The following is a 13,704-nucleotide window of genomic DNA, read 5'->3' as shown; positions in this document are numbered from 1 at the left end:
AAAGGATTCCCATAGTCACTGATAAGCAAGGTCTGTGCCAGTACTCAGGAGCTGAGTTGTGTGCAGTTAAGGAAGAGATTGTATGGAGAGCAGAGGCAACCCCATGGTGTGCTGGGACAATGGGGTTGGTGCTGCATCTTCCCCTGCACTTGCTGAGCAGAGCATACTTCTGCGGTGGTTCGTCTCACCTAGCAGTGCCAGAGGGAAAAAGAACTTCTGGGCAGGGCATAGGTTTGAGGTCAGAAGATCCACCCTGCATATGGGAAGCCCCACTCCATGGCCTGGGTTCCTAGACAAAATAACAAGGAGACAGTGAGTTGAGCCCCAGCATCTACCTCTCTCTGCTGCCTGACTGCAGATGTGATGTGAGCAGCTGCCCTCAGGTTCCTGCTGCTGTGCCTTCCCCACCATGATGAACTGTGCCCTTGATCTGGGAGCCACAGTAAACCCTTTCTCCATGAAGTTGCTTCTGTCATGCATTATGTCACAGCAATGAGAAAAGTCACTAATATAATGACATTCATATCTATCTATCTATCTATCTACTACCTACCTACTATCTACTACCTACCTACTATCTACTACCTACCTACTACCTCTCCTTACAGGAATAATTCCAGCTAATGGGAAGGCAAGAGTAACTGTCAAGTTCACACCCATCCAGTATGGGCTGGCACAGATAAAAATTCAATTGTGGATCTCCCAGTTCAACTCTCAGCCATACGAATGCGTCTTCACTGGAACCTGCTACCCCAACATGGCCTTACCGTATGTTTGGCTTCTTCATTGTCTTTCTGTCTCTTTATGTAGCCCAGGCTGGCCTCAGACTCACTATGGAGACACTCTGCCAATCTCTACTTCTGGCGCTCTGGAGTCACAGACATACACCAGAACACCCAGTTTATAGGGTGCTGGAGATGGACTCCAGGGTCCTGCGCACTCTAGACAAGCCCTCTATCAGCTCAGCCACAGCCACAGCCTCAACCCCATTTTTTTTCTTAACACTTCATCACAAATCCAATACAATCCAGTTCTGGACATTGTGGTACACACTTATAATCCCATCGTTGTTAGAGGTAGAGGCAGAAAGATCATGAGTTCAAAGCTAGCCTGAACTACATAGCGAGAAGTTGCCTTTTAAAAATAAATATTTGAGATTTTCTTTCCATTTTCTCTCTTGTTTTTAAAGCTGGGAGTGCAGGTCATTCATTGGCCTCTTGCCTGGCATGTATGTGGCTCCAGGTTCACCCCAACACTATGAAAACAACATTTATATTACAAGGAGAGTCTACACAAAAGGCTTTAGAGCGTGAGGAAGGTGCTCTATCTGTTCCCCTAAGGGGATAGTCCTTCTTTTACTAGGATAATAAATTAAAGTAACGGTTGGTTTCTAAATTAATCAGCTTAGGTTGTTGAAGAGCTACAGGCTAGAAATAAATTACAGTAAACCAGGAGAGCATTCCCTAGCCTGTTGTGTTTCATTTCCATATTCATGACAAATGCAAATGAGGGCAGACAAAGGCGCTTGAGGCAGACCTCCCGGTTCATACCTGGGATCCACACAGTGGAGGAGAGAGCTATTGTCCTCTGACCTCCACATGTATGTCATGGTATACCCAGGCACACAGACACAAACGCACACAGATACACACAGGCATGCATGCACACACTTACACAATAAATATGTATATCATTTTAAAGGATGGAAGGAAAAGCAACCACAGGTGTATATATGTGTACACACATACGTATATGTGTGTGTGTGTATATATATATATATATATATATACATATAAATATATATGTACATTACTTGTTAATATACTGACATGAAATTTGTTTTCATGAATACGCAAATTTACTTTTCATTTAGTTATACTATTGATCCACAAGTAATAGTTTTATCAGAAAGAATACAATAACAAAGTCCTTGAGCTATGTGGGTATAGCGATGGCTCAGTGGCTAAGAGCAGTGGCTGGTCTGGCAGAGGACCTGGGTTCAGTTCCCAGCACCACATGGCAGCTCACAACTGTCTGAACTCTGACTCACCGGGTATACAGACAACATGGTGGCACAATCAAAAATAAAAATAAATCTTTATAACAAACCTTGAACCATTGGATCATACACTAATTTAAAATCTGTTTTAAACTCTAGATTAGAAGAGTTTAAAAGATTAAATACTCGTTCTAAGAAAGTAAATGTTCCTCTAGAAAAAACAGCGTATGTGCAATTTTACCCAGCTCCGGCAAAGACAAAACCGCAGAAGTTGAAGGTAAGGGGTTGGGTGCACACACACACACACACACACACACACACACACACACACACACACACACTGTGTGATGGGAAGGGGAAGAAAAGAACTCATTTCCCTCCCAATTGGGTTCTCAGGAAATTGATTATCAGGACCTGCGGTTTCCAGCTGACCTGTCAAATCCATTTGCCGTGGCAACCGTCCTAAACCAGGAACCGGGAAAGTTGAAGATTAAGGAATTAAAACAAGGTAATAGTCATTAGGCCTGCCCTAAACCAGTCCCTGGGGCAGAGTAAGAAAGAAATGTGTCCAGTCACATTTATTATTAATGAACAAAACTCAGTTAGATGTCTGTTAGGTGACATGGTTAGAAACTTGTGTTCGTCTGGGCAAATGACTGATCTGATTACGGCCATGATCTCCGCTCGTTCCTGCCTCCAGTCCTGGACCAAGGTGACGAAATCTCCAAAACCAGACAGATGAAGGAAGCGATCTTCGAACAGAAAGTCAGACAGGACATCCTGACAGAGATCGAGAACCATCTTAAGTGGTAAATATGGAGGGATAATTTGTATCAAGTAACAGGGTGGCTGCTTTTATGGGATAGCCTTTGACGCAGGAGACACAATGACACACAATTATTGATAAACTCTCTCAGTGAATTTGATTACTCCCTCTTCTCAGCCAGTGTTCCTGTCTCAGAATGGGTGGCTATTGGACATAAATTAAAAACTAAGACATCTTGTTTCCTACACATACGCAGACAGGGCAGAGCAGCTGTGAACTGTGGGTGTGTAGCCTGCCTCCTTCCAACTACCCTAGCCCAACATCACACCCCATGACCCCTCACCTTCATGTGAGCCCATGCTGTGGGGAGCACAGCAGCTGGGGACAGACTTGGCAACAGATGTTCAGATAGGAGCGCTCTTGTGTTTCTGGAGTTAAATGGACTTTTTCCTTTTATATTAAACCAGAGATGCTCAGGAGCCTTGCTTTGTGTTTAGCTTCAGTAAGAGTCAGTGGAAATGCACATGCTGCACTTAAAACATCATTCATTCATTCATTCATTCATACTGCAGAACTTGTTTCTCTCCTTTCATAATGTAGGTTCCAGAGACTGAACTTGGGATGTCAGACTTGGCAGCAAGCCCCTCCTCCTGCTAAACCATCTCACCTGTCCATATTTAATCTTTAATCTCTTCTAAATGGAGTTTAAAGGAGATACTAAATTCATCTATTAGCCAGTAGATCAAGGTTTTAGTCACAGGCTCTGTCACTTAAAACATTTTCAAGATTCATCCACACCAAACGAGCATTTATGACTCGTTTATACCTTTTGTGGCTGAGTAATATTCCACCGTGTGAATCTACCACATTTCAACCACCAGACTGTTTTTACATTTCACCTGCAACACTGCAGGTGAAATGGATTGCAGGTTTTCTACCTCCTCATCAGCACCTGTTGCCTTGTATACTTTATATCTACATTTCCCTGAACACTGGTGTTGTGAATGTGTGTGTGTGTGTGTGTGTGTGTGTGTGTGTACGCATGTGCATATGTATAGGTGTGCATGTGCATGTGTGTATGCATATGTGTACATGCATATGTGCATGTTTGTGTATGTGTGTGTATATGTATATGCATGTGTTCATGTGCATATGTGTGTACTTGTGGCATCCAGGAGTCAATCTTGGGTATTGTTCCTCAAAAAGCATCTACCTTATATTGCTTGTTTTAAAGATTGTGTATTCTTGTTTTGCCTGCATGTTTACTAGTGTGTGTGTGTGTGTGTGTGTGTGTGTGTGTGTGTGGTACCAGTGGAGGCCAGAAGAGTGCATCAGATCCCCTAACACTGAGCTACAGTCCCTTGTGAGCTGCCATGTCAGGCTACTAGTTGAACCTGGGTCCTCTGAAAGAATAGCCAGTGACTGGAGAGATGGCTCAGCAGTTAAGAGCACTGACTGCTCTTCCAGAGGTCCTGAGTTCAATTCCCAGCAACCACATGGTAGCTCACAACCATCTGTAATGGAATCTGATGCCCTCTTCTGGTATGTTTGAAGATAGCTATAGGGTACTCATATATATTAAATACAAACATACATACATACATACATACATCTCTGGGACTAGAGAGATGGCTCAGTGGTTAAGAGCACTGACTGCTCTTCTTGAGTTCAAATTCCAGCAACCACATGGTGGTTCACAGCCATCTGTGATGAAATCTGATGCCCTCTTCTGGTGTGTCTGAAGATAGCTACAGTGTACTTAGATATAATAATAAATAAATCTTAAAAAAAAAAAAAAAGAGCCAGGCAGTGGTGGCACATGCCTTTAATCCCAGCACTTGGGAGGCAGAGGCAGGTGGATTTCTGAGTTTGAGGCCAGCCTAGTCTACAGAGTGAGTTCCAGAACAGCCAGGGCTACACAGAGAAACCTAGTCTCAACCCCACCTCTCAAAAAAAAGAAAAGAAAAGAAGAGAAAAGAAGAGAAAAGAAAAAGAACAGAACATCTCTTAAACACTGAGCTATTTATCCAGCCCCCTTTTTTTTTTTTTTTTTTTTTGAGACAGGGCCTCTCACTGGCTTGGAGCTCACCTGGCAGGCTAGGCTGGCTCTCCTGGGATCCCTTGTGTGTACCTGCATGGTGCTACGATAGAGAGAGCACTCTGCCACTCCTGACATTTTGTACCAGGCTCCTGCTCTGAGAATTAAACTTGTGCTTGCAAAGCAAGCAGTTCACCGAATGAACTATCTCTCAGGCCCTTCTTTTATTAATTCATAAATATTTTAGCATCAATCACTAAATGATAAGCTTCATTTCATGGGACATATTATTCACTCCAGAGGTGACTCCCTCCAGTTTCTTCCCATCCCTTCTTGGTTATAGAATATAACTAAGACACTCATGGCAAAGATGATGTTTGTGAATGGTTTCTGGAAGTTGGCTTTTGTTCTCCACAGGCAGGTGCACCTTGGAAAAGAACACACAACTTACAGGTTTAAAAGAGAGCTCACTGAGGAGTGGAAAAAAGCACGCGCGAAGTACAAGGTCAGAACATCAGGCTGCCATGATGAGCTCATTTGTTTCACTAAGTCTTTTCAACTCCTGCTGTATACAAGACGCCAAAGCAGGAGAAATACAACGCAAGGAAAGCTGAGAGTACTGCAGAATGAGTAAAAGCTGAGAACACTTGCCTAGGATGGGGGGCGGGGAAGAGGGATAGAGGGAGAGGGAAGGAGACAGAGACACAGAGAGAGACAGACGGAGACAGAGGGAGAGAGGGAGAGACAGAGACAGAGAAAGACACAAAGAGAAAGACAGAGAGAGACAGAGACACACAGAGAGAGACAGACAGAGACAAAGAGAGAGAGGGAGAGTCAGAGACAGAGAGAGATAGATGGAGGCAGAGACAGACACAAAGAGAGAGAGAGAGAGAGACAGAGGGAGAAATGGAGAGACAGAGACAGAGAGAGACACAAAGAGAGAGACACAGAGAGAGGCAGAGTCACAGAGAGAGAGAGACAGACAGAGACAGTGGGAGAGAAGGAGAGTCAGAGACAGAGAGACAGAGAGAGACAGATACACAGAGAGAGAGACAGACAGAGACAAAGGGAGAGGGGGAGAGTCAGAGACAGAGAGACAGAGAGAGACACAAAGAGAGAGACACAGAGAGAAAGACTTTCAGTCCAAGGAAAGGACCAGACTCAGCCCATGGTTCTGGGGGTGAGATGTACTTGTGGTCTACACAGCATCAAAATGAGAGGTCCAAAACTGCTGTTAGGAGTCACCCCGAGCCAGATGCCACATAGAGTCAAGTGCTGAGGAGCTAGGGCTGAGGCACTGGCATCTGAATTATAGGGGATATCCCCATCCCCCCCCAAAAAAACCTAGCAAAGCTTAGTAGTGTGAACTACAGGGTCTCAATGAATAGGAAGAGTGAGGACAGGGCCAAGCTTTTATTTTTTAGAGATTTATCTTATTTGTAACTGTATGTCCATATGTGTGAGCATGGGCCCATGAGTGGGGTGCCTGCAGAGGCAAAAGGGGGCAGGCAAACCCCTGGAGCTGGAGCTCTAAGCAGTTGTGAACCAACCAACACGGTGGTAGGAACTGAACCCACGTCTCTGCAAGCACAGCAACCACTCAACTGCTAAGCCACCTCTTCAGCCCCTGCAGCCAACCTTTTAGGCATTACCATATGATGTCATACGAAGTTCACACTGGAGGACCAGCAATCAAGTTATTAAAAAAGAAAAGAATAAAAAAAGAAAAAGAAAAGAAAGCCTATGGAGTTTTGGAGGGCATGGAGTGAGACTGATTCCTACCTATCCTAGTATACTCTGTGAGGTAGAAGCAGGAGGGTCAGCAGTTCAGGGGTATCCTCAGACACATAGTGAGTTTCAGGCTAGCCTGGGCTACATGAGACTCCGTGTCTCTCTAAAATTTCCCCATGTCTGAACAATAAGAATAGTGAACACTTTAGCCTGTCAGCACTCTGTGGCAAGGTGACCCATTGTCGAGCAGGCTTCTACAGGCTTTAAAGAGAAAGTTTTGTGCATTTGTTTTTGACTTTAGCGTGTCACTAATGTAAAAATCTAGCAAAACAGAGGCGACCCCGTGGAAGGGGAGGAGCTCCAGCGACTGCAGACGGAACAGAGCCAAAAGCGCATCGTCCGCGACCTGAAGGGGGTAGGTGCTTCTTCTCGTTTGGAACCGCGAATTAAGTGGCAATTCTTTGGCTGTTCATTTCCAAAGACACCAACAAATACAACAGAAGGTCCTTCATCAGCAGGGAATGGTTGGTTTCAGTTTGCTTGTGTTCTCAGAGTGTCACTTTCCTGTGTGTCTTGATTTCCTTTGTGACCAAGTAGCACAAGGAACCTGGAGAGGCGGCTCCATGGCCGAGTGCATGTCGGGTGGCCCCACCCCAACCCCCTAACTCCAGCTCCATACATCAGATGTGCTCTCCTGAACTTGTTTTTATTTCATATGCAATGGTGTTTTGCCTACATGTATGTCTACATGAGGGTATCAGATTCCTTGGACCTGGAGGTAGAGACCGTTGTGAGCTGCCATGTGGGTGCTGGGAATTGAACTCGGGTCCTCTGGAAGAGCAGCCAGTGCTCTTAACCACTGGGCCATCTCTACAGCCCTTGTTTTTTATTTTTTATTTTTTATTTTTATTTTTATTTTTTTAAAAGCAATTTAGGGGAGTGAAGGTTTTCTTTGCTCACAACTCTCGATTGATCACACGCTATCACCGAAGGGATTCAAAGCAGGAGCTCAAAGCCAGCCTGCGTGCTATTTCCCACATGCATTACCTCTGGCCACAAACTCACTTCGCAGCCAAAGACGTGCATCAGAACCCGGGGGTGGGGGTGGGGTGGGGGAAGGATGCTTACTAGCTGCCTCACAGGCAGGCTTACACTCAGCTCGCTTTCCTCAACACTCCCAGGCTACCTACTTAGGTATGGCGCTGCCCACAGTGGATTGGACCCTCATATTAATTGAGAATCAAGACAAGTCCCCCTACCCACATATACCTGCCCACAGGCCAGCCTGATCTAGGAAATTCTTCAGCTGAGACTGTCTTCTCAGATAACACTAGGCTGTGACAAGCTAAAGCTAACTAGGACACTACAAAATTGCAAATAAAATGCCGAAACTTATCATTACTGTCTGGGGAGATGTCTTGGTTGGTAAAGTGCTTGCCATGCAAGCTTGAAGACCTGAGTTCAACACCCACATAAAAACGTCAGATGGTGGCATATACCTATAGCCCCAGCCCTGGAGATACAGTCTATTCAAATCAGTGAGCACCACACTGAGCTCGAGACTGTCTCAAAAAAATGAAGTGCAGGCTGGAGAGCTGGCGGAGCGGTAAGAGCATCCGCTGCTCTCAGTTTGAAGACCAAGATTGAATTCCCAGCACCAATATGGCAGAGACTGAACTCAGGTCATCAGGCAGGGTGGCAAACAGTTTCATTCTTTGAGCCACTTGCTGCTCCTGTTTTTGCTTGTTCTGGTAAGAGTCTGCCTAAGTAGACCAGACTTGCCTCAGACTCATGATGCCCCTGCCTTAGCCCCCTGAGTTGCTGGTATTCTAGACACTCACTACACACCCAGCCAGAGATCCGACTCAAAAGCGTTTTTTTACCTGTTCATGCCGAAGAAGAGCTTGTATTTAATTGTAAGGTGCACCTGTTTTTACATTTACAGAAAAGACAGGAATTTCATCCTAATTTTGATCCTCTTGTGAATAATGTGTGGCTGACCAGACACCGGGCACAAAGACGGTTTCAGCAAGCAGCTCGCAAGGTAGCTCTCACCTCTCAATTGCTGTCCTCCGTTTCCCATTTGTGCAGTTATCAGCGTGGGGGGTGGGAGTGGGGTGGGGGTGGGAGGACAGACCATTAGAAATGCCATTCACACTGCATAAAAATCACTTCTGAAAAGTGTCTCACTGAGTAAGTGTTCTAGCCCCTTTCCCTTCCTGTCGCTCTGTGAGAGAACACTGACCAAAAGCAACCTGGGGAATGAAAGGGTTTATCCGCCTGACACTGCCACATCTCCGCCCATCATGAAGGGAACCAGGGCAGGAACTGAAGCAGAGACCATGGAGAAACGGTGCTCGAAAAGCCTGCTTGGATCAGCTGTGGGACGGGTCTCCTTCCACCCATTAACCATCAAGATAGCCTTCTACAGATACGTCTATAGATCAGGCTGATCTGGGGAATCCACAGCCCCCCAAGACTATCTTCTCAGCAACATGGGAGTTAAAAGCTAATCAAGACAGTAAGGTTTCAGTATAGCCACATATATATAGCTGCCATTGCTAGGTAACATTTACTTCTTTTATTTATTTGGTCAGGGTCTATAACCTAGGGAAGCCTTTGAACTCAGTAATCCCCCTGCCTGTGTCCTGAATGTTAGGGTTACCGGTGTGCACCACCACACCAGGTTTATGTGTGTTATGGGTGGAACTCAGGGCTTTGTGAATTTCAGGCATGCATCTGCAGACAGACTGGACAGACTGAGCTACACCTCTGCCTGCTACCTAGTTTCAAAACATTTTTGATATGCAGAAAGGAATTTAGCAATCCCTACCCATCCCCTTCCTTCCCAGGCTCCTGACAGCCACTAAATCTACATTCTATCCCTATAGATGTCTCTTCTGGTCATTTCATGAAATGGGATCACACAGTATGTGGCTTTTTGTAACTGACTCCTTTCTCTTATATCTCCAAGTTCCCTGACGTCATAATGAGCACATCACTCTTTTTTATTACTGTGTAATATTCTACTGTTTGGATAAACCAGGTTTTGTTTTGTTTTGTTTTGTTTTGTTTTTCATATGTTCTTGTACTGATGGGCATCTCAGCAATTTTTACCACGTGGGTCTTCCAAGCAATGCTGCTATAAGCATTCATAATAAGCTAGTGTACACGTGGTTCTCTACCCTCCAAGGGTATTCACGCCTAGGAGAGGAATTGCTGCTGTGCTCATACAATGATTCTAAAGCTATAGGAGTTGGGGAAATTGTTTTGATGGCGAATGGGGACTCTCAGAGGTCACATTGGGCTCACGGCTTTCCCCTCAAGTCACCTCCTACCATGGCTCCCCTTCATACCTATCCTCCAGCAAGCATTTATCATGTAAATGTGAAGCCAGATCCTTACCCTTGTGTAAAAAGTCAGGTGCGGTGGCATGTCCTGTGATCCGATTAGGAATATTAGGGAGGCTGAAACGGGATGACGCTGGGACTCCCTGGCCAGCCATCCTAGCAAAAGCTAAGAGCTCAAAAAATAAGGTGGACAGGCAATTAAGGATGTTACCCAGTATCAACCTATTGTCCTTACGAGTGCACGTGTGCCTGCACACACGTGAACACATGCATATAGATATACCACACCACACAAAACAGAAACATGGGGAGGGAGGAAGAAGGAAGCCTTCATGTCTGGCTGCTGCCACACCTCCCCCTTGTGCTGTACCAATCTGAGAACATCACTCCCACCATAGATCTGTGTCTCTACTCCTCCCTTATGATAGAAACACCCCCCTGTCTCCCTCTACGGTTCACCCCTGTCCTTCCCAACGGGAGTCTACCTGTCTCAAAAAGAACAGTCCTTCTGATCTCTGACACCAAAGGATGTGCTCAGCCCCTCTGTCATCTTACTGGACCTTCAGGTCTCTCCTTTGTGGATATGGTTCCCCTAGGGGACAAGGCCCTACTCAAGCAAGGGAGAGCGATGATCAAGACTTTTCTTTGTGCTACTTGGCTTTCCGCTGTGACACAATTCCGGGAGCACTCCCAGCTGATCTTAAAAGAAGATCCGTGCGTTGACTCAGTTCCAGGGCTCGCCCCGTGACAGCCACGAGAACCAGGAAGCAATCCCTGACTTGAAACTGTTCTTTCCAATTCCAGATCATGCTGGAGCGAAGGTTGCTCAGTATGCTGGGGGCTATCCGTGGAATGGACAAAGAAGGCATCATGAGGAAGATTGTCCAAGTCAATGGAAAACCGATACAAGGTGAATACACCCGGGGGATGCTGTTACCACGGCCCCTTAGAGCCCGAGGTCTCTCCGTGACTAGCTCAGCTCTCTTGGCATCAAACCCTACACATCGGTTTCCTGGTGCCATTAAAACAAACTGATACCAACTTTGCCGCTTAATATGACACAGATTCAGGGATGGGACAATGGCTCCGTCAGCAGAGCAGTTGCCTGGAAACTGTGAGGACCTGAGTTCAACCCTGGAAACCAATAAGAGGCTGGGTACAGTCATCCCTGTGACAGCAAGGTGGGAGGCAGAGACAGCAAGGTCCTGAGAAGCTTGCTCCCTGACCAGCTAGCCTAGCCTATCTGGTGAAGTTCCAGGCCAATGGGGGAGGTCCTATCTATCACAAACAAGAGGTAGAAAGCACCTGAAGACTGATACCCAAGGTGGTCCTCCAAGCTCCACATGAGGTGCACTGTAGACATACACGTGTGTGCACACATGAGCACACAGATGTCAGCTTCTAGAAGTCAGATCAGGAGTCTAAAAGCAAGCTCTTGGCAGGTTGGTTCCTTGTCTTGCCAGCTGTGGTTGAAAGCTGCCTGCTTCCCTTGGTCCTTGCCCCTACCTCTGCCATTGTTATCTCTCACCTTTTATACCAACCCCGGGATTTCGCCAGGCCTGCCTGGAAAATCAGAGTAATCTTTCCACTTGGAGAGGCCTGATTTACCTACCTCTGCTAATTCCCTTTCGCTGTGTGTGAATTACCGTGTACAATTGCATGTCCTTGTGGATGGGGATATGGACATTTCTGGGGGTTATTTTCACACCTACCTCAGATCTCCATACCAGCATTGGCCCAAATGCCTGCTCAGTTCATCACCAAAGTCTACCTACCCTAGACTGAGTAGTGATACCCATGAAATCCAGCCTCAGTTTGATCTCCGCCTGTCCGTTGCTACTTCTCATCGGCAGAGACACAAGGATACTCGTCATTTACAGTTGCTGAGTGACAGTTTGAATCTAGGGGATTCTCAATCTCACATTTGCACACAAAGCTTTAAGCACCATACTGGCTGCTGTTTCAGGAAATTCTGATGGTTGGAGCTGGGAACATAGTTCCTAAAGGACTTGGCTGGCAAACATGAGGACCAGTGTTTGATCCCCAGAACCCACATTGAAAGACACCGAGATGGCCAAGCCAGAAGGAAACCTGGAGCTTACCAGCCAGCTCTGCAAGCTGCGGGCTGTCTCAAAAAGCAAACTGGCACGAGCTTGGGGAGCAACAGTTGGCAGTGACCTATGACCTCCACATGCAGACACCCACACACTACATATTTTCAATACATGTGTACCCATATGAACATAGACATATACTCGATCAAAAGAGGGAGGGAGGTTAAAGGAGAGAGAGAGAGAGAGAGAGAGAGAGAGAGAGAGAGAGAGAGATTCATTTTGACCCTCTGGTTCACAAGGTGCTTCCAAGAACCAAAAGCCAAGTCGTCATTTTCTCCTGGGAGATGATCTCCAGTCTGTGGGTCACACACGAGGGGTCACAGGCAATGGTACCACCCGTCCTGCCCCAGGCCTGCACTCTCCCCGAGCAGTAACCACACCCTCCTCTCCCCAAAGCTACCTTGCTTCCCTCCCAAAATGCTTCGCCGCGTTTTAGTTATTCTTTTCTTCCTCCTATAGTATTTTGTTTCTAAGGTTGAAATTTCTAACAAAGAAAGTTTTTTAAAATAGCAAAACAGTAAACTTTATATGAAAATCTCATGTGGTTATCTATAAATGCTCTCTAGAATTCAATTTTTTCTTTGTTATAACTCATGAGAGGTGATTTGAGTAAGAATTTAGTCTGGAGGACTGGAGAAGTGGCCGCTGCTCTTGCAGAGGGCAAGAGTTTGTTTCCCAGCACCTGTAACGCTAACGCCAGGGGTTTTGTCGCCCTCTTCTGACGTTCTTGGACACTACATAAGCCTATCCACATAATTAAAAAATAACAATAAAATCTTTTAAAAATAAAATAAAAATTTAAGCGAATTTTAGCTTAATAAGCAAAATGAGGTAAAAAGTTTAATATTAAAGGAATCCAGATATGGTGGCACACACTTTTAATCTCAGAATTTCAGAGGCAGTGGCAAGAAAGTGTGTGAGCTGGAACCAGCCTGGTCTACAGATGGAGTTCTGGGACAGCCAGGGCTACACAGAGAAACCCTGTCTCAAAAACAATCAGTTAGTTAGTTAGTTAGTTAGTTAGTTAGTTAGTTAGTTAAAATAAGAGTAAAGAGGAAGCGTGCTGAGAACTTTGCTCAGCAGATTGCTTGCCTGGCATCCGCGAAGCCCTAGGTCTCATTCCTGGCATCCCATAAACCTAGCATGATGGCCCGCACGCACCTGTAACCCCAGCATGTGGGAGGTGGAGGCAGGAGGATCACAAGTTCAAGATTGTCCTTAGCTACATAGTGAGTTCAATGCCAAGCTGGACTACATGAGACCTTGTCTCAAAATTAGAGAGAGAGAGAGAGAGAGAGAGAGAGAGGGGCAAAAATCACGGGAAACTAACAATGTTCGTATGCATTGTGTGTGTGTGTGTGTGTGTGAAAACATGCTTGAGTTGACATAAATCTGAATATTATTTCTAAAGTCTTATTAATATATATTAGTGATGATTAAGTCTGACGTTTTAGTTTTACCCCGCCCCCCAGGGATGTCTTCTTTACCTTTCTCCTGACTCCTGCGGATTTCCTTTCCAACTAATCCCTCTTGTGCAGTATGTGTGTGTGTGTGTGTCTGTCTGTCTGCTCTGTGTGTGTATGTACGTGTGTGCATGTGATTGGTGTGTGCTGTGCATGAGAGAGAGTGGTGTGTATATGGTATGTGTACATGGTGTATGTTCTGGGTATGTGTGAAAGAGAGGGGTGTGGGAGTGTGTGTGTGTG

General features: G+C 45.6%; 1 protein-coding gene across 3 annotated transcripts in view; it reads left to right on the top strand.

The window, feature by feature from the left end:
- Positions 1–13,704, top strand: part of Cfap221 (cilia and flagella associated protein 221) — a 79,057-nt gene that overhangs the window by 45,152 nt on the left and 20,201 nt on the right. For all 3 annotated transcript variants that reach the window (XM_021166758.2, XM_021166741.2, XM_021166748.2), the window contains exons 8-15: positions 609–768; positions 2,159–2,276; positions 2,396–2,507; positions 2,700–2,808; positions 5,221–5,308; positions 6,860–6,949; positions 8,480–8,578; positions 10,689–10,794. In XM_021166758.2, the coding sequence (XP_021022417.1) occupies positions 609–768; positions 2,159–2,276; positions 2,396–2,507; positions 2,700–2,808; positions 5,221–5,308; positions 6,860–6,949; positions 8,480–8,578; positions 10,689–10,794 (882 nt within the window). The remainder of the gene's footprint in view (positions 1–608; positions 769–2,158; positions 2,277–2,395; positions 2,508–2,699; positions 2,809–5,220; positions 5,309–6,859; positions 6,950–8,479; positions 8,579–10,688; positions 10,795–13,704) is intronic.

This window comes from Mus caroli, unplaced genomic scaffold (assembly GCF_978045245.1).
Source record: "Mus caroli unplaced genomic scaffold, Mus_caroli_1 scaffold_1, whole genome shotgun sequence".
Lineage (NCBI taxonomy): Eukaryota > Metazoa > Chordata > Mammalia > Rodentia > Muridae > Mus > Mus caroli.
This window is presented reverse-complemented; position numbering and strand designations above follow the sequence as displayed.